The 20,763-nt window shown below is 42.9% G+C and overlaps 1 protein-coding gene across 1 annotated transcript in view; it reads right to left on the reverse strand.

The window, feature by feature from the left end:
* Positions 1–9,230, reverse strand: part of PRKG2 (protein kinase cGMP-dependent 2) — a 33,933-nt gene extending 24,703 nt beyond the window's left edge. Inside the window, exons 1-2 of the mRNA XM_027738546.2 lie at positions 9,070–9,230; positions 5,220–5,726 (exon numbers count right to left, since the gene is read on the reverse strand). Of these exons, the coding sequence (XP_027594347.1) occupies positions 5,220–5,713 (494 nt within the window). The 5' untranslated portion in view covers positions 5,714–5,726; positions 9,070–9,230. The remainder of the gene's footprint in view (positions 1–5,219; positions 5,727–9,069) is intronic.
* Positions 9,231–20,763: the final 11,533 nt, after the last annotated feature.

The raw sequence follows: 20,763 nt of genomic DNA on the forward strand, positions 1-20,763 counted from the left end.
TTATTCACCAAGCATTCATTCCCCTCAAGATGCTCCCCCTTATTTCTCATACTAGCATGACCAGTACCACTGACAAATATTTCAATCCTTGCAGGATTTTACAATCCTTGCAGGAAGACATGCTCCCCAGAAAATTTTGCACCGTTTCTCACGATATTCTTTCCCCACTGCACAGCTCAGGTATGTAGCCTTGCTTATCTGAAGGAAAGAAATGTGAAATGTATGTCTTCACACAGCACTGCCTGCACAGGATTGCCAGCTTGTTATAAGATCAGGCCAACTTTTCTAAGATTCTAAACCATTTTTTTTAATATCGAGCAAAAACATAGCACCGATGATATGAAAGTCAACACTGATGGTACTAAAACTTCATCAAGGGCTTCTCTTTTGAGTTGTGAAAAGATGCATGGAAGTAAAAGTATGCAAAAACGTGATTAACAGGTGTTGTTTTTTCTTAGGAGAATGTTAGAAGACACTGGTGGTGGGTAAAACGAAGAAAATTGTTGATGAGTGTGGCTGAAAAATGACTACAGAGTACTTCCCTTGCACTGGTAAAATAACACTGATCCTGTGGCATTCCCTGTTTATAACTACGAAGCAAATTTATTTGAACGTTGTCCCAAAATTCACAAAGTAAGCCCAGGATGCAGGAGAGGTGTGTGTGGAGGTGGAGGGTTAGTGCTGATTTCTTCTTGCACTGCTCTTTGCCTTCCATCCACAACCCTAAAAAACTCTTCCTACCCCTACTGTGCCCACTTCCTTTGCACAGATGACAACAAACAGCATAAATGCTGCTATCTGAGTGAAAATCCTGTATAGTTTGTTCATGTGGGATGTCAAAAATGTTCAGTCTCCTTAAGAATGACCAAACATGGGAGAATCTTCCCAAAGCAGGCCCTTTCTTCTACTGCTTCTAAGAATTTTTAGACTATAACTGGAAGTTGCCAAGCCACTCTCCATGATATTTGAAAAGTCATGGCAGTCAGGTGAAGTTCCAGGTGACTGGAAAAAGGGAAACACTGTACCCATCTGACTTGGGTCAGATCTGTCAGAGCCCTGAGGGCAGTAATAGGTCTTACCTACACTGCTCAGCCTCCCTTGGGACCACCACACATCCTCTGCCCATTGGAATGCATATTCTCTTTAAGCCCAGGTATGGGCATTCAGTTCTTGTCTGGGCTATGTTACGGAAATAATTGATTTTGGTTTTGTCTTCTGGATGGGTATTGGCCCGATACTGTAAGTACTTCGTTTCTGTCTCTTGGCTAGAGTTTGCATCTGATTGATTGCTTCTTCTGTGGGACTGCTGATGGACCCTGTTATCACCACCCTGCTGAGCCTACCCTGCCCAGACCTTGGGGATGGCATCCCGGTTACTGTGCTGCAGTAACCTGGTTCACTTACTCCTGCGGAGCAATCTTGTTCTGGCTGCTCCCTGAGACAGTCTCTGTATCACTTCCTGTTGTAGTAAATGCACAGGAGTTGCAAATGAGTGAGTTGTAAAGACAAGAACAGTCTATATTTGAGCTGCTGGTGGAAGAGTCCAGTGGTTGGATTTTAAGAAGAAGAAAACATGGGAAAATAAATAGTGGGTGAATCCACTAATAATGACTAACCAACTGAGTCAAAGCAGGCTATACATACCTACTGGGCAATCTATGAGCTCTCATTGAACTTGTGTATGTCCTGGGTCAAGGGCTTCCTATAAAGCAGTGCTTTGAATCCATGTCAGAAATGAATGCAACTAAACAACTGCTGCACTGATGAAGCTTTTATGGTTAGGTTTGCTTTACTGCTGAAGTGAAAGATAAATTCTGCCTTTAAGGCTCCATGTTCCTAACATGCATGTAAGGACGTGTAACAAAGTCAACACTGACAGCCTTCTGGAGGCATTTAAGGTCTACTCTTGCTTGTATTCATAAAACAATGCAAGGCTGTCATCAAAACTAGGTTATGTGGGAAAATCTCCTGAGGACAATCCAGAAACGAACAACCACAGGGCAAGTAAATACAATTACAATGTTTGTAGCCATATAATGACTGAAAATAAGTAAAGGCGATGAGATGAGGCAAGAAAACAAAATCAAGTAGCTACGGTAAGGACTGTGTTTAGAAATGGAGATCATAACTTAGCTTCTGCTGAAAGCAAGAGGGTTCTTGGAACATAAGCTCTAACTTAGTTTTCTGCTAAAACCAAACTTCTAATTTAATTCACTCTGGCCTGCATGGTGCATACAATACTGCAATAAAATACAGTAATTCCATATAACCAAATACTTGAAATGAGGACAAAAGCTTCCAGAACTACATAGGAGGCTATGCTGTTTCCAGGAAGTGCAGGTGGCCACAGAGTGAAGGACTCAGGAATATGGTAACTGTAGTTCAGGCTCTTGAATCAGTTGCTTGCTCATTTCTGGGCATCCAGCACACTAACAGTTGTTTCTCCATTTCTCCTGTACCTGCTCCACTTTTGAGAATGGCTGCTGGAAATAACTAGATGTCCTGAGAGGACAGAAGACATTTAGTCCAGTACTTGCACTGGTTGCTGTCCTTATGAGTACTACTAAAAAGGTAAAAAGGGGGTGCACAGAGCCACAGAACTGTTCTGGTGTTGAGGTATCTCTTGGTCCCACCTCTAGTAGGACTTTTCTTCACTGCCCAGAGCCAGCTTTGCCACAGCATCCTTCTCCAGGTTTTGTTCCCCTACCTCCTGTTAGCTTTCATGGAAATGTTCCCCCTGCCTCTTTCAACACATTCCCAGTCAAATTCTAGAAATAGCACCTGACAGCCTAAGAATAGCTTTTTGTGAACAGGATTGGGAATTTATTTCTATCATAAGACAGATGTCACCTCACAGGTGCAAGGGTACAACATGTTTTGCCATTGCTTTCTCTTAATGTACCTTTCTGCTACTAATGAGAGATTTTTGGCTATCTGCTGGTATTGGTTGGTAAAAGACATCAATGTCAAGGGTCAAGATAGTTCTTCCCCAGCCCATAATGGCTGATAACAGAACTGGGTCACAGTCCTGAGCCCCTAATAGGAAGGGACTTGATAAAGGCAGTTTAAATGCTGCTGATGGTAATAGCATGCTCTGTAAGAACACAGAAAAATGGAGAACTATCCTACAGATAACGAGACACCTAGATTGTTAACACTGCAAAGGTTAAGTGATTAAAAATATTTTCCATTTGAAGGACTTCTGAGAGATCTGCTCTCATATACCATGTTCAAACTCTGAAATCTTGAGGCTTTAGTTAAATTTTCAATGCTTAAACTGCCATTAAGGAAAAAAACCTAATTTTTTGAAATGATATGGATTTACCCAACTAGCTCAAGAGAAGAAAAAACATGAAAAAACATCCACTCATATAGGATAGATAAGAACCATTGAAAGCTTCTAAAATTTTCATTAAAATCAGTCATGCTGAGATACTCCAAACAAAAGCATGGCACTCAAAACCCTGCTTAATGAATAGCATAACATTATGCCATTTGTTTTACAAATATTTTTAAAAGGGGCGAGTGACACTCTGGACTCAATGCAAATTCAAGAACATAGCATGGAGCTTCCCCTCCTTCTGAAATAACTGCATTCACAACAGTGTAGCAACACTGCAATTATCTTATGCAGAAGTGGGGCTGCATTAAGTCCTTTCTCTATAAAGGCAAGGCAGCCACTGATATCAGCAACTCTAAACGCTTCTATAGACACTGTTAGGCTAAAGGATCAGTATTTGCTAGTTACAGTGGACAGAATTCTGTAGACAGTAAAGGTCAGACTTTGTTCTTACATGTATGCCAACTGTATGAACTTAACCTACTACAGTATTTGCTGCCCAGGTAAGGAAACCAAATGTTTGTACCTTTCAGCATTTGGTTGTCTCAGTAGGAAGGTGGTGGTGTCAGACAAGTGTGTATCACGAGCTTATCTAACTGAGAAGCAGAGTAGTGCATAGTAGTACAGTTTTGTGATGGAGTTTTTTGGCTATGTTTGCTTCCAAAGTATTTGGAAGATCAAATGATACTTTGGCCACTATCACATCAAAAGATGACGTGCATTACATTTAGATTGCTTAAGCTGCAATACTTGGTTTTGTTCTGACTGCTGCACTTAGCTAATCAATGGGCTCTTCTCTTGCCTTTACTCCTCACTGCTGTTACAATTCTGTCTCCGAAAGCACCCTAGAAAACCATCTGGTGGGCAACAGTACAAGGATCGTGCCAAGGAGAAGTCAGGTAGGTGATTACAAGTAGAACACTCCTAAAACAAACAATGATTTAAACTGCCCAGGTACTTGTGATAAAATATTAATGCAGTCCTCTTACTTTGTGGAAAAACACTGCTAGCTGAAGTTCTCAGTGCTTTATGGTGACTCAGGCAGCCTTTCTGATTCACAAGACACCCTCTAATGTGTAATGCTGGACATGATGGATGAGAAATCAAGTCTCATAACTCTCAGGTCTACTTATATATGTCATGATTTTTTTAACAGAATAATAAAGCTCCCCACAAATCTGAGGCACTTAAGCCACTAGCTGAAGTCCAGATAGATTCTGGCTACCACCATTTTAAAACAGATACTCAGGTTTTGTCTACACTGCAAGGTCCCTATGTTTAAGGATACCAGTCCAACACATCTGTCCACAAGATCAGCTGGGACCACAGATATTTCTGGGTCTTTCAGAGTCTAGAAAGCATAACTAGATTCAAAGAGGAACAAGTAAAATTCAGTTCCTACATACACCATGACTATCAGAAGCTGGAGGGCAGGAGGAAGCTAAGAGGACAATCACACCATACAAAATATTTCATTGCATTCTGTACCAGATCGAGTTGAAACTGGGCTGACAAACTTTGTGCACAGCTCAGGAACAGTGTCCTTATTGCATTCGGGAGAGCTGAGCTGGAGTCACCTGCTCCTTCCCAAGCCATCCATGCTGTAGGATTAAGAATGAAACCGGGTGAAAGCATCCAGGCATCTTCTCATCAGTGTTCCAGACGATAGCTTAAGCTGTGAGCACTAGGCAAACCCAGAGCTAAGAGGCTTAGGTCTAGCCTAGAAGACACTTAGGTTCTGCCTAAGCGACCACAGCGACAAAGCCTATATGAAAAAGATGGTTATTTTAATCTTGATTTATCATGAGAACAGTATATCATTGTGACAAAAGTATTATCCTTGTAACGCAATCACATAAGCCCTCTGAAATGAGCTCACCTGGAATCCTTTCGGACCGTTGCTCTTTCAAGGGAAAACATGGCTTTCCTGCTCAAATCATACAGTCGCGTTGTCGGCTCTGCAGACACACCTTCCTTGGCTCCTCTCCTCCTACTGGCAGAAACTTTCAATGGAGAAGGCTGAAGAGAGTGCTCTCCTTGAGTGCTAACAACATCCTGGAGCTTGTTCAGCTGTGTACACTTGCTCTGAAGTTCCTTGGTGAGTTCTGCTATGACCTTAGTCTGCATAGCCAACTGTTCCTGAAGCTCAGCAACATGACTTTGACTGTCTTGCAGCTCTTGGTCTTTTCTCTTCAGCTCCTTTTCCAGTTCAAGTATCTTGCTGCAAAGAACATCAGCTTGCCCATTGATCACACTGATGCCTAGGCATGGGTCCATCAAAAACTTATGGTTGGCAGCACAGCCAATAGCGAGGTTTGCTACGTGTCTGTCTGTCTGCCTCAGATGCTTGGGTTTCACTAATCTATTCCCCATTTTGTCCAGAGACCTAGGCAAGAAAATAAATTTGCAGTTTTATTTCATTCTCCAAGAAGAATAAAAAATAAAATAAAAATCATGGAATGGCAAACAATGACTTTAGTATTTAACTGGCAGCTGAATTTGCCATATACAACTACAGCAAACACAGTTGATTGCTTTCATCTTTTCCAGTCCTGCAAGTCAGTGTAGTAAAGGGCAAAGAAAAGAGGTGGGTAGGGTACTAAAGACAAAGCAGAAGATCTGATGGCTATCACTTCATTTTTGGGAGTCAAAGAGATGTGTAAGCTCCTATCAGCCTAACAAAGATGAGACAAACAGTGGGAAGCAGAAAACCTTGAGCTCGACTGTTGAAGCAAGAAAATTGTTGAAGGCAAAAAATAAAAGTTGGGTCACTTCTCCATTGAGGAATAATTATTGAGTACACAGACTAATTTAACCAGTGGCTACATATCAGCCTAACATAAAGGATATGTGGTTATTAAGAATAAGTGTTAAGAATAATTCTGGGGAAAAAAATTAAGGATTATGACCATACTGATCAGAAGAGGAGTCTGGCTAGCTTGTAACTCTCTCCAAACACGACTGTAGGGAGATGCCCAGGAACGGGTATCAACAGGAATGAGCATAGAGGCAGCTTGACTGAAATATTCTCTGAAATTTCAGATTTTCTGGGCCTGATATGTATTATCTAATTCTCAATGGGCCTCTAATTCTAGTACTTGTATCAGTTCCCTTCCAACCCTTGTAAACTTCTCATCTGCAGACCATGGCAGGACGTCAGCGAGGAGTTGCACAGGTCTGCTTCTTGCATGCAGAACTACCACCTCCTTTTATTTATTTCTTCCAGTAGAAAACCAAGGATGCCAAAATCAGGAAAAGCCAATTTCAGAAAGACTCCTCTCTATTAATCTCTTCAATATGATTCTGTACATTTCTAGGCTAGTTCTCTGCCTGAGCATATGCCTGAATTCTTTCCCAGAATGACAAGCCCTTCCTCATACAGACATCACTCCAAAAGCTTGACAAACCCAGCTGTCTTTTGCTGATTACAAATTCAGGACAGCATAGAGTTAGACCCAATGTACCCCTATCAAAGGCAGGCAGGTGGCACAATTTCTGCAGCTCACTTAATTATTTAAAACCGGCTCATATATGTTAGTGTAACAGCTGCTATTGCTGTCAAGGAACAATTATCTTTTTATGGGGAATTACCCCCTTCCATTGGCTACTCATGAAGAGTGACTGGGCAAAAAAAAAAAAAAGGTCCTGGACTCCTGAGAACAGCTATGCTCCGAGCACTCGCTGCAAAGAGTAGCCTTCAGCAGATTTGCAGAGACCATCTTCTTCCTTGGACACCATCTTTGGCATATTTTACTGTATCATTTTAAGAGGATCAAGGAAGAAGTGCCTGCTGCTTTGGTCAGACTGTATTAAATGCACAAGCTGATGGGGCAAAAAACCTGTTACTTTTGAGACTCTAGTGTTCAACAATCACCAGCCCACTGTACACCAGAACCAGTCTTGGGGAGCAAAGCCTGCCTATAAATCCCATCTGTGCACCCCAACAGTGGCAGGTTACAGTTTGGTTCAGCTCAGGCCTAAGGAGAACTCCACCAGGAGAGAAGGAATGAGCTTAGGGCCATATTGTTCAGGCCTTAGCTGCACATAGAGTTTTTCCCAAAACCCCTGACCAGGTTCCTGTCCAATCGTATTCTTCTTGCAGAAGACCACAGCACAGAAAATATCTGCTTTCTTAGATGAAGCACAAACTGTTTACTTGTACTCTGATTTTTGCCTTATCAATAAGCTATTTTAATAAGTTTTATGAAATTACTGGTGCACTAACCATGCTGCTATTGTGATCAGGCATTAGTAGGCCCAAAGTAGCTGTTTTTCTGCCTCATGAATGCACTACAACTTTTTCAGGATGAACCCAAAGTCATACAGTTTAAGCTAACCTCTTTTACCATTTCATTGGGACTGGATAAGAACAGGTCCCTGACAAGGTACGTTGATCAGACAACAAGAAATACATTTGAAAGCTTCAGTAAAATTCCTTTACTGGTTAGTATAGCCATACTTCTGACAGATGCACAATTATGTTCTGGTTTACAGCCTTCAAAGAGTTAGAATTGAAATAGTTGACAAGGTAACTTACATTGCAAATCTAGTTTTCCTTAAAACAGTCTTTCTTCTCAACTCTGTCTTGCTTACTGTGACTTTGCATAATATTTTTCTCTTGTCCCAATTTCCCAGATGCATTTTGACAGCTGGTGCCTTAGCTTTTTAACAGGGTAGTATGTCAGAAATAAAGGCAAATCTGTACTGCACAGGAGAATTTAAACAAATTGCACATCAAGGTACCAAACCAAATAACTCTGAAGAGAGACCTAGGTATCACTAAACATGGCTTAACCAAAGATCTTAGCTCAGCATGCAACCATATTAAAAAAAACCAAACAAAACCAACTTAAACTAAATGTTACAATACAGAAAGTAGAAATGAAGATTATGGGAAACACACCATCACACACAACATGGTAGCATTCTCTGTTACTGCTGTCACTGCAGTGACAGTCGCTGCATTTCAAATAAAGGATATCACATGGACTTTAAAATTATCTTTATATAGGGCAAGGTGACTGTCCCAGGGCACAGAAAAACCTGCTAACTGTATTGTATCCAGACTGTGTGATGGTTAAAGTCCCTAAGATATCAACCCCACTAGAGAGAAAATGTTAGGAACTTCTGCCCATTCCATATGCACAATTAATTGTCAGCGTAGAATGGAACGAGCCATCGGATTGGCCACTTGTGTAGGAAAGTCATGACCAAGTACACGGCAGGATTGAAGACTGACAGGTGATTTTGTTAATTCAACATTACAGTAGTCAGTTCTAACAGAAAACCTTATGCCTCCGAGGTCTGACCAACCTCTACCCACAGCTAATGAGGCAAAAAGCAAAGCCAGAGCATGCACTGTGTTTTACTACAAGGCACCTCACACGCTCTTTCGAGGTCGCTGGACAGATTCGGCCAGGGACCGGGCAGAGTCAAAACCCACGCAGGGGAGCCGAGAGTGCCCGCCGCGGGATGCTAACGGGATGCTCAATGGATGCCTAAGGGATGCTCACGGGATCCAGCGCCAGCCGAAACCAGGTCCGCCCCAGGCCCGCGGGGGGCGGGCGTTGCCGGGTCAGGACCCCCGCCCGGCCCCCGCCCCGCCGGAGCCCGGCGTCGCCCCGGGGAGGCCGCAGCTCCTCCGGGCTCCCCCGCAGCCGCTCCCGGCCTCCCCCGCTCCCCGCACGCACCCGCCGGCGCCTCTCGGTGCCTGCTGCCCGGTCCCTCACCTGCGTGCTCAGCTGGCCCCGGGCCCCGATCCAGGACGGTGCTGGGCGGCGGCAGGGACGGAGCGATGCTCCCTTGGAGCCGGGCTGGGCGGTAACGCCGCTCCCGCCTGCTCGCAGCCCGTCACGGGCGCGGGGGGAGAAGGGCGGGGGCGGCGGTGCCCGCCCGTCTCTCCCCCTCTCCTTCCCTCTCTGTCTCTCTCCTTCCCTCCCCTTTTTCCTTCTGTCCTTCCCTCCCTCCTCCGGCGGTACGGGGGCCGTGGGGGCGCTGCGCTGTCCCCCGCCCAGGGAGGGGCAGGGGCTTGCAGGGCGTGGGGAGCCTCCGGTGCGGTGCCCGGGCTCGGCAGGGAGGTGGACACCCCGTCCCAGGCGGGCAGGGACAGACAAGCCGGGCTCCTCAATGCATCCCGCTTGGCACAGAGGTAAATGCAGGGCCCAGCTCGGGCCGTGCTGACAAGTGTTTGCCCTGTTTGCTTTCCGCTGCTGCATGGATAGGTCTTGGCGTGACTGTCGGGCACACAGCTGTAGAGATCCTGCAGCCTTTGTAATCTGCAGCTGACCCTTAGGCACCAGTACGCAGCCCTCCTGCAAGGAACCTGCTCGTGTCCCGGGGTGTGTCCTCACTCACGCTGGAGCACCACGGCTGGCCCCAGAGTAGAGCATTGCCTCTGCTCAACACTGACTCTTGGCAGAGTACAGGTTTCACAAGGGCTGTTCTCTGCTGCACATATCTTTATGTTGATTCAAAACATCTGCCTTCAAATCAAGGCTTGCTAGGCACAAACAGCCTGACAAAACAACAGTGAAAGGATTTTATAACAGGCTGTATGCACATCCCTCCTACTGATGCTGTCAAGCAAACTTAGTCTAACCCCAACCTGTAGCCTCTAGGACACTGACTCTCCAGTTTTCTCCTCTACACTTACCATCTCCATTTGAGGCTCTCTTTCTTTACATTGACCCCAAATTCTTTCCTGACCCACAGTTAAGAAAACTTTCCTGTCTGACCATCTGGGAGCCACTCTGGCAGTCACACTCACACCACCCCAGGCTGTCACTGCTGGGACTGAAGCCCCTTCACAGCAGGTGGCTCCAGTGACCCAACGGGTGCCCTGCTTGACTCCCTACACACCTCACACTCATACACTCAGACAGGTTTCCCATAGCAGAGTCCCAAATGTCTTAAATAATTTAATGGTGGTGCAGCAACACCATAACAGCTCTAGCTGCTGCCTCTGGGAAGGGACCCTCAACAAAGGAGTCACAGGGCTTTTATACCCTTACAGTCAGTGCAACGATTCCTCACGTGCTCTTCACGCTCCTTGCATGTGCCTTTTGATCTGAGGTCTTGTTGTTTATTTGGGTTCTACGGAGTCTCTGGGTGACAGCCAGAGCCCACAGGTCCTCATGCCCTTTGTCAGGCAAAGGGTTGGCTCCGAGTCACGGCCCCTTGCTTGGGGCTCCAGCCATTCCTCCACCCAGGGTACAACCTGCAGCTCCCACTGCAGCTGCACACCAGGCTACTGGCACCAGGTGCATTCCTCAACACCATTCCTCAACACCTCAAATTGCTTATCAAAATACCAGCCAGTGCTGGTATTGCACTTATGTGCAATTCTGGCAGCCACATTAGCAAAAAATCTCTACAAATATCTATCTATTTAATAATCCGGGCAACTCCATCACATACACCGACGTCAGTTTGCCTACCTCTAAATCTTCCTTTGATTTCAACAGATCTCAGTGTTCATCATGGCTTCCACAATCACTGGCAATATCTGGGAGTAAGCAGCTCACATAAATCTTAACAGGAACAGCCTGAGAAGGGCTCTGTGTTCTTCCACTTACATTGGAGTTCTCAATCACAAAAGAAAAACTTATAAAAAAATGTTGGTCACATACATTTCACTGACTACTCAATATCTCAAGACAGAAATGTTATAGTAATCAGAGAAGCATGTAATGAGAAAAGTTGTCCCAGTATCTGCCCACACTCTGGAAATGAGCTGCTCTGGGAAGCAGCAATTGACTTGGATTCCCTGCAGCGTAAGGCAGTTAGACAGCACCCTCTTTTCCTGTCGCAAAGTTCATAAGAAATGCAGCCAGGAACCTGGAGACTGCTCCCTGCTTATGGTAAACCAGGGATACATGGAGTCTTGCTCTTTGTTGGTAAAAGTGGAAAAGGTAATGGGCACCCTCTGCAGTTCACCTGCCAGGAGACTTCAGAGGTCAGCGTCACATACCTGAAGCCAGCCACTGCATGACAGAGATCAGGTGCAGGTCACTGTCTGGAAGGCTTCATGCCTGCTAGGGCAAGTATAGCTGTCACACCTATTCTAAAAATTCCTTTGATATGTTACAGAGCCCCTTTTTCCACCCTCAGAACTTGTTTCAGGGTAGCAATATGTTTGGGTTACAGTTAGGGATGCTTTGGTCAATCTAGACTGGAAGTTCATTTGATATGAGTTAGCTTAAAAACTTGGAAAACTGGCAACTTGTTTTGGTCTCATTGTGAAAGAAAAAGCTGTACAGTCACATTACACAAGCCCTATATTCTGTAAATCTTACTGTCCTGTCTGCAAATTGCAGGGGCAGAAATAAACATACAAAGCACAACAGGAGTGTCCTGTTGTTAATCCTTTCCGTTTGTACTGCTGTCTTAGCAAGAAATGGCTGAGATATTTATTGCCATGAAGGATTGAGGAGCAGGAGCTTGAAAAAATGGGGATTTAGATTGTATCTTGCTCCTGCTGAGTTCATGTTTTGAAGCAAAATGAAATAGATGGTGTTAAATGTTGCTTTCTTGGTGTTTGGTTTCTTTTGTGCTTGGTTTTTTTTGACTGTTTTGGTTTTGGTTTTTTTTTAGGTAGAAATCAAACAGGTAGGGATTACAAAGTAACAATGCTTCTGCTTCTTTCATGCTTTGGGAAATATTTCTATATTCTAAGAATTTTGCTCTAAATTTTGTTGCTATCCTGTTGAGTAATCCAGAAGGTGGACTTCAACCTGAAACACAACACAGTCTCACTTGCTACTGAAGTTCCAGAAAAAAACTTTTGTTTGGGGTTGATCCATTCTTCCCCTCCACCCCATATAAAAGATTTTGTTGTTGTTGTTGTTGTCTTTTTGTTTGTTTGTTTGGGTTTTTTGTTGTTGGTTGGTTGGTTTTTCTTTTTTTTCTTTTTGGTTTTGTTTGGGGTTTTTTTTGTGGGGATGGGGGTATTTCTGTGGTTTTGGCTCATCTAGCACCTCTGGACACTAACCATCTTTGGAGCAGTCCCATAATTAAAAATCAAACAATCAGAAAAACATTGTTTGAAAGCTAAAGCACATAAATCATCTAAGCTCTTGAAAGCTAAAGCACATAAATCATCTAAGCTCTAATGCCGTGAAGGAATAAAAAAGGTGTTTTGTTTGTTAAAATGTATAAATAGTGAAAGGTTTTGATAGTCATCATGCTGGCTTTGTGGATTTGCCAGCCAGCACCCCTTTCTGCACAGAACTGTAAGTAAATCAAATACCTTGACTCTGTGTGTGGATTTTTCTCTTGCACACTGGGTGGGAGAACCTGTTTTGGAACAACATCCTTGGTGAGAGGTGGTGCTGCAGTCCTGGCTTGAGGCTGGGATCATGACAGTGGTTGTTCAGAAGACAGCAGATAACAAGAGATCCTGCTTTTCTTTCTGTCACCAGTTGCCAGAAAAATTCTCCTCCTTAGCCTTGTAGGAAAGACAGCTTCTCATCCTGCTAAAATGGTCACTGGGCAGAGTTCACCACATTTTACTGCTTCTCTTAATCACTGATCAACAGATTGAATGACGCTAGAATGTCTTCAGCAGTCTCTTTAGACAGATATAATAAAGATGATGGCATACAAAAGAGGGACTGTATGAGGGAAATGGCATTGTTTCTTAGTTCTCAGACAGAAACCAGTCATTTGATTACATGAAATAGTGGATATTTATTTGCCATCTGTGCCCCAAATAATAAACAAGCCTTTGAACATTGCCTTAGGCAGTGCCAGTTCACTCACCAGGCTAGCTTCTACTTGGCCATAACTTCCTCCAGCCAAGAATACTCTAACCACTGGAAAGGAAAGCACAGCAAGGGCACATCTTGTGCCAGGTTAATAGGACTTCTGCACAGAAAAATTCTTGCCCCAACCCCTCAGTTCCACCACTCTCACTCACTTAGACAAAAGCAGGATGAATACTGCAAGCAGGGGCAGTGCAAAATCCTAGAAAGAAAAGAACTGCATCAGAACTTCACCTGACACAGATCATTTTACCACCTTTGCTGGCTCTTCTGCTTTTTTTCACTGTATTGAGAGCAAGCTACTTCTTGCCCATCTTCATAAGATGCTGAGCATCAGCCCAAAGTCATCCACTACCCCTCAGGTATGGACTGTGAACATGAGAAATAAGGGGCACCTAAAGGGCCTGTGCTGGTATGTTAAAGAGCTTCTGGGCCATATAAATCATTCTGGCTGAAAATAGTGCTATTACCTGTCAGAAACAGTCCTGAGCAATTAATTTGGACCATTTCTAGGTATAAATATATAGTATGTGCAGAGTCCTTTATGCTGGCCTTCTACATACTGGGTCTAGCTCAGTTCCCATCTGCTGTCCTCTCCCACCACAGATGAAGAACATCTCAAAAGCAAAAAGGAATACAGGTTGTGTGTACTCATTACAGCAGGAATCATGCAAACTCAAAAGGCTTTAAATGGAAAGAGGTACAGTAGCTATGGGCTGGCCTATGGTGATACTGTCCTGCACTGTTTAGCTCACCAGGCAAGTTTTAGATTCCTGTTATAACATCTATAATCAATGGGAACTCTGAACTACAACTTCTCCTGTGGTGATATGGAGATATGGTGTTTTCTATGTTCTTAATGTTCTTCAAGAGATAAAATTTACTAATTTCTATCCCTGGTCAGCCTTTCAAAATTGAAATTCCAATATTGAAAATATTTTAATATGAGTTTTAAAATACTTCAAAACTACATTTATTTGACACTGGAAGTAAAAACAAATTGCTAATTCAAACAGAAGGTTAATATTATGGGAGAAATTTTGTCTTGATTTGACCCAACACTTACAGTATAAATCAAAGCTTCCCATGAGGGTTGTATCGTGCTAATGTTTTTCAGGAGTAGACATATTATAAGTTGTAAACAAACTACTACATTCTTTAACAGGAACCCAGTTACAACTGCCTGTGCCATTTCTCCTGTAGCAACCTGGAAGATACATCTTTTATAACAATACAACTGTATTCTTATAGCGTGTCTAAATGCACTGTGTGATCTTAACAACTACAATCTAATTAAAATGCTACAAGAACATTTTCGAGGTGACTATTTAGTTTTGTAACACGAGACATCACTACTCATGACCATTTGCAGTGGCAGAGAGAACATCTTGATTCTACTGAACTCTCTAAGCAAAACCATATTGACATCGTACAGCAAAGTCACACTGAGGTGGATATAGAGATAACTGGTTACTCTGTTTCTGAATTCCATGACCATCATTTTAAGGTTTCTTGGGGTCTGAATCAGTGACACATACTTCAGGCTGTATGTTTTAAGCACAAGAACTGTCTCATTGAGGCTCCAAACAGAGTCAGGAACCACATCACACATTGCTATAGAAGCTCTTTGCTCCACACCACTTTTGTGTTAATATAAAGACCTTGGGAACAATTGGGTTTTTTTTCTCTCTAGTAGGTGCACAATGACTATTGCTTCTCTATCTCAAAAATCTTTTACAGTACTCTTTCCTGTTCAAATCCTTTGTTCAGTTTTCCCACACTCCCTTGAGTGGCTCACAGACTGTTATGTGTTAATGTGTCTAAGAAAATTAGATCAGGGCACTCCAGAATGGCACCTTGTAGAAAAGGAAAAAATCCCAAGACTAATAAAACAGAATAGAAAGATAGAATTTAATTATAGGGACCAAAAAACAGGGGAGCGGGAATTGGAGGTAGATCTTGCACATTACAAGGGAATCACGTGCAAGTTCATGACATGTCTGTGAATGAGACAGAGGCATAGAAAAGCCAGAAGCTCTGGCTCATAAGAAATACTGTACTAAATTTAAAGAAAAGAGTTTAGGGAGTTTCCTCAGACTATAAGATCACAAATCTAAGCGTGACGTACAGGTACACATTTTCCTGTCTTTAATTACAGGTGTGGTTCCTTCTATGGCTTCTTCATATGACTGTGGTACTCACAATGTAAGCTTCCTTTTGCTGCTGCCCAACTCATTTCCCTTGATTTAGCAAAATTGACTCTTGCTTAAGACCATGCATGTTTTTTTTTCCCCTCTGTGGGGTGACAGCTCTTTTCAGCCTAAGAGAAAAATCCAGGTAAAAATGAGAGAAATATAAGCTAAAAGTGTCTTGTTTGACCCATGAGGATATACAGCCAGATATCTGTGTACTTCAGGAGTTCATATAAGCAGAGACAGCACAAACAGAAAAAAACCTGCATTGTAACCAGAAATTTCTAAGTGAAAAAGTGTGAGGGAATTGTCTGCTGCTTTAATTCATCAGATTTGATAGCATTTCTTGTAACACGGTAAATAGAAGAGTATTTAAGATTGCAATTAAATTGCTTTTTCTCTCTTCAGGCAGTTTATTTAGAAGATTGGTTAAACACCTATGCATTTGTCTACACACATGCACGAAAGCTCCAAGGTGAAGGTTAACTCCAGAACTAGAAGACCTGGGAAGCACAGTGCAAAGACACCTGCATCAGCTGCACCCCAGCCTGGATACCTCACTGCTGGAACTGCACAGGCCACAATTGCTGTGTGAACCTGGCAAGGTTGTGTCCAGGTCCTAAGTGGTGTCCTGTCCCACCACAGAACTTGAGCATCTTCAGGGCACCTCTTTCCTCTGAGTTCTGCCAGTCTAATCAGACAAGACAGGTGAAATAATCATAGCAGTGCTCCCTAACATTCATGCCAAATGAGTACTGTCATCATATCCCACACCAACTGAAACTGGGTGAACCTCCCATTTCCCACCCACTTTCCAAAGACATCATCTCAGTTCAACATCTCTGATGGTGGGAATATAGTCCTGGACTATGAAACAAAAGTTCAACAGTAGAAGCCTAAGGGTCATCCCTGACTCAAAGGTGTTCAGACCTGGCAATAAAACTTTACAGGTCCCTTTGCATTTTCCCTCCCTGTCCCTTTGTCCTCTTTCCTTTTTTTCCCAGCTGCTCTTCTCAGGGTCACATTTCAGTTTTCTGTTCAGTGCAGACATCTGGTGGTCGAGCTCGGGATGGCAGCTGAACAAGGGAAGCCGAACAAGGGAGGGATGCACAGTCTTTTTTTCCTACACTGTGGCCTAGTGGTAGAAAAACCAAATTCTGCTATGCAGCAAGGATTGATTTTCACTTTTATTCCCTCTCTGCCTTGCTGCTCATTTTCTGCCCCCATCAAGTCTCGGAAACCCGCTGCTCCTGCGTGTTTAGAAGAAAGGCCAGACTGTGCAACCAACAGACTGCGAGTTATTCCTGCAGTGTTACCTTGTCTATCACATCCTGTGGCTGTTGGCTCCAGGCACACTGAGGAACATTCAGCAAATGACCCAACAAGGAGGAAGAATGGCTCTGCTCTACAGGCAAATGTGGACATACAGTTTGCCTGTTAAAAAGGAGGCACTCAGGGGGAACACAGATAAGAAAACCCAGAGACAATTATAATATGCCTAATCCTAAAAAAACTCTCCAATGGAGAGAAGTTCTTGAGTGCTCCGAGAAAAACCCATTAAATCACCAATGAAGATGTCAATTGCTGAATGCTTCTGCAGGAGGGCTGCTCCCAGGCTTTTTCTGTGACACTTACATGACCACCCTCCTTAAGAAATATTTTTAGAGCTGTTTTATTGGAGGACAACTGCCCTTAGCACTGTGGCAAAAAAATCAGGATGAATCACATCTGAAGGTGGTATCATTGTTCCATACCTTACTTAAAGGAGTCTGAGGACCTCATGGAAAGCACCATAGAAAATGCCCTGCATGACTGTATATAAAACCATTTTAGCAAAACCACCCTCGTCCCTGCTAAAGAAATCATTAGTTTCAGTTCCAACCTTTGTAATCAAAACGGATTCTTGGGGGAATTCTCAAGAGAGGCAAGCTGAAATGCATGTTCATGGTGTTGCTTCTTATGACATTGACAGAAGGGGATATCTGGAGAACTCTCCTTTTCTTTAGAAAGAGCACAACAGCACCAGTATAATGCAGATATATCTGAGGTGAGGTGAGATGCTTCCCACACCTGAGGATAAATTGGCTTTCCTAGTCAGCTTTTACTCCACCATCCCCATGTCATAGTGGAAGCAATCACTCATAGTGCAGCTGTGCAGTAAAACCCACAAGCAATGGGCAAACAGTAAATTGGCAATGGCAGAACTGGTTTAGAACCGACAGCAAACTTGTATGTCACTTGTATGTAAGCATAAGAAAACACATTGTAGTCTGAAAAAAATACAGAAGTAGATTTTTACCAAAGTTCGCATGAACTTTCTGCTTTTCTTGGTTTTGCTTTGTTTGATGGCCACAATCAGTTTGGCAAATGCAGCACAATTGAATGGCGCCCTTAGCTTCACCCTATTTGAAAAGTGGCACAGATGTCTCATAGATGCATTTTGCAAATATCTCTACATTCTGCACTTGGCCCAGATCTGTGCACTGAAATGGGTCTGACTGGTTGTAAAACTACTTTTTTTTTTGCCCCTCTCCTTATATATAGCATCAGCACTAAAATGCCTGAATATATGAAGATATATACACACAGACACACAGACAGAGACACACAGACACACACATACATGTATATGTAAAAGAAGTGGGAAGGGACTGGATTCTGGATTAACACCTAATTTTTTAAAATAATTTTTTTATGTATCAACTCCAATCTTTTTCTAGATGTAACTCCTCTTTCTCATTAAACTTACTGTGTCATCAGCACAACATTATCATCCTGTGAAACTGAACTTCAAACCCAAACTGATTTCAGTCAGTGTTACCTAGATTACCTGCCACGGTGAACAAAAATCCTGAGAAACAATCCTTGGCTGATCAAGCCAGGACACAAGGAGTAGCAAAAGTGAGTGTACAGCACGTATAGAATACTCCCCAAAATAATGAGTCCCATAGGAACAAAGTAGAAAAATATATTTTTAACTTAAATATGAACTTCGTGACAATGCAGTTTCTAACTGCTCAGCAGAGAGCAATTGACCCATTTCTGAGGCAACAGCAGTGTTACAGATTTTATAACCCTATCAAGATTTGGTTGTATTTCAGCTATTTATTATGTACATACTGAATAAACTGAACATGCACCAACACCATCCTCAGTATAAAAATGGACCGACTCATACCAAGTACATGCTCCTACTGAAAACAAGAACATGTTTATGTGCTAAGGAAATCTCCCCCTTTGGAATTAGAGGCTAAGATCTCGTTTTCTCCTAAGGGATTTCGACAGATGCAGGGTGAGAAACACAAACTCACTTCCCAATCCAAGGATTCACACACCTGACTAGCACTTTTTTGCCTGGGAATATAAAGTTTTCTGTAGGGCAAAAAACGAGGACACTCAGGATGCCAATTTCCTGGCCTTGTGCTGATTAGTCACATAACTTCCTGGAGGGAAGGTTCCCACCCCTGGAGATTCTCTTTCTCCAGGGCACATAGGCATGGCTTTAAGTAAGCCATTGTACAACTCTATCTTTCCACCTGGCCAAGGGTGACAGGGAATATGGTGTACCCAGTCTATTTATTCCCTGATCTGCAGCCCATTCCTGGGTGGCTTTGTTTTTGAAAGAGCTTTCATTATCTGACTCTAGCTCAAGTGGCACTCTGTGATGACATATAGGCTTGTTTATTCCTCCTAGGATGCTACTCCTGTTTGCTTTCCCAGCAGAAAGCTTCTAGTCCCCATGGTGATAGCTGTACCACTGTGAGACTGCAGCACCTGCCAGTCTTGATGGAACCAAGGGGGCCACATTAACCTGGTGGCCAATCTTCATCTAGCAGGTGTTTCTCCCATCACGTGTGCCGTTTCATCACTCACACTTTGCAGGCATGTTGTAAACATTCCACAGATCTCACACTGCCTAACTATCCTATCTTATAGCTTCCCAGGAGAAGCCTGATCTCTGTTCTCTTTCCCTGTGTAAGAAATTCAATCCCTTGCACCATGTCCAGCAGTTTTTGTGGGTCCCCACCTGGCTGCAAATGGTTCTCCATTATAGTCTGATTCCAAATCTATGTGTTGAGGTCAGGGCAGGTGGTCAGCCTGCTCATCATGCTCGTCCTTCTGAATTGCCTTTGAGACAGGTAAAATAATGTCAGGAAATGAGATATTCTAAATGACCACTGAAGAACAGTAAAAGCTATTTCTCTTTTGTTGGTATTTTCTGGTTTTAGTTCAGTGAATGCAATGATTACAGTACAAATGAGAATGGGGGGAAATAATATCTTCACAATATCCACTAGCAACTTGTAGCATTTGCAGCTCCACCAGCCTCTGCTTTGGCTGTGCAGTGCAATGGGGGAAAAGAGTTACACATCACTTTGTTTTAGTACGTGCTGAAGAACTGTTTTATGTGAAACACAGATCCTCCAGCGTACAATATATTTGGATGGGTCTTCAGGCTCTCCCACAGAGATACCATGCAGGTAGAACACACATAGAGAGTAGAAATATAGAAATATGTAGGGTGAAGGACTATTCCATACTCCATCTGCTAAAGGTAGGATCAACCCTATTTTTAACTTTTCCAGGAAGTGCAGCAAAGAAGGATTCACCTTAGATGAGATGAATCAAGTTCTGGAGGTGCCTGGTTCTCTCCAGTGTCTTAAATTACATGTGCAACACCCTGGCTCTAAGTGTGACATCAGGTGAAACTCTCAGTATACAAAGCTCTTTTGCCTGAAGAGCCAAATACAAATGTAATTTGATACAAAAGACTAATCTCAAGAATAAGCAGATAATCCCAACCTCTAGCTGTGGTCTCTCTCTATCTCTGTTCAGAGTTTCTTTGAGACTTAGTGTGTTTCCAAGACAAGTAATTTCTTCAACTTCAGACAATTATTTTAATGCCATTTTGTTTTCAGATATTTGTAGGTGGAAAAGCCGGAGCCAGCCTGCTGATATTAGCTCACACTATACAATTTATTCTACAACCATGTAAATTCAAAATTGTAAATTAGATGACTTGTCTGATTACAGGAGGTTGTGGAAGCAATGCGATACCAAACTGATACATGAATGGACTGACAAAAGCTGCAAGAATGTGACTGAAAACAAATGGTGAGAGGCAGTAATTACAACTAACATTTTTGCATTTGACCACTGATGGGGCAGGGGGAAGGGGAGAGAGGGAGAACAAATTTATCTAAAAATATTTTTGTATACTCATTGGGTTAATTCCCCAAGTACTTGAGTATATATGTGTGTGACAGCAGGCTTGTTGCTTTTTTCTCCACACAAAGTTCTTTTGGGGTTTCCACCTCTCCTTCCACAGTTAGAGGAAATAAAGGAACTACAAGAGAAAATTTATGTTGAATTATATGCCCCATATGGTCAATCCCAAGAGGGACATTTCAATGAGTTCAATTTTGACTCAGTAGGTTGTAAAATTACAGGGAGAAATCTCTGACCATGA

Source organism: Pipra filicauda, unplaced genomic scaffold (genome assembly GCF_003945595.2).
Source record: "Pipra filicauda isolate LSUMZ 115617 unplaced genomic scaffold, ASM394559v2 scaffold8_size5757611_pilon, whole genome shotgun sequence".
Lineage (NCBI taxonomy): Eukaryota > Metazoa > Chordata > Aves > Passeriformes > Pipridae > Pipra > Pipra filicauda.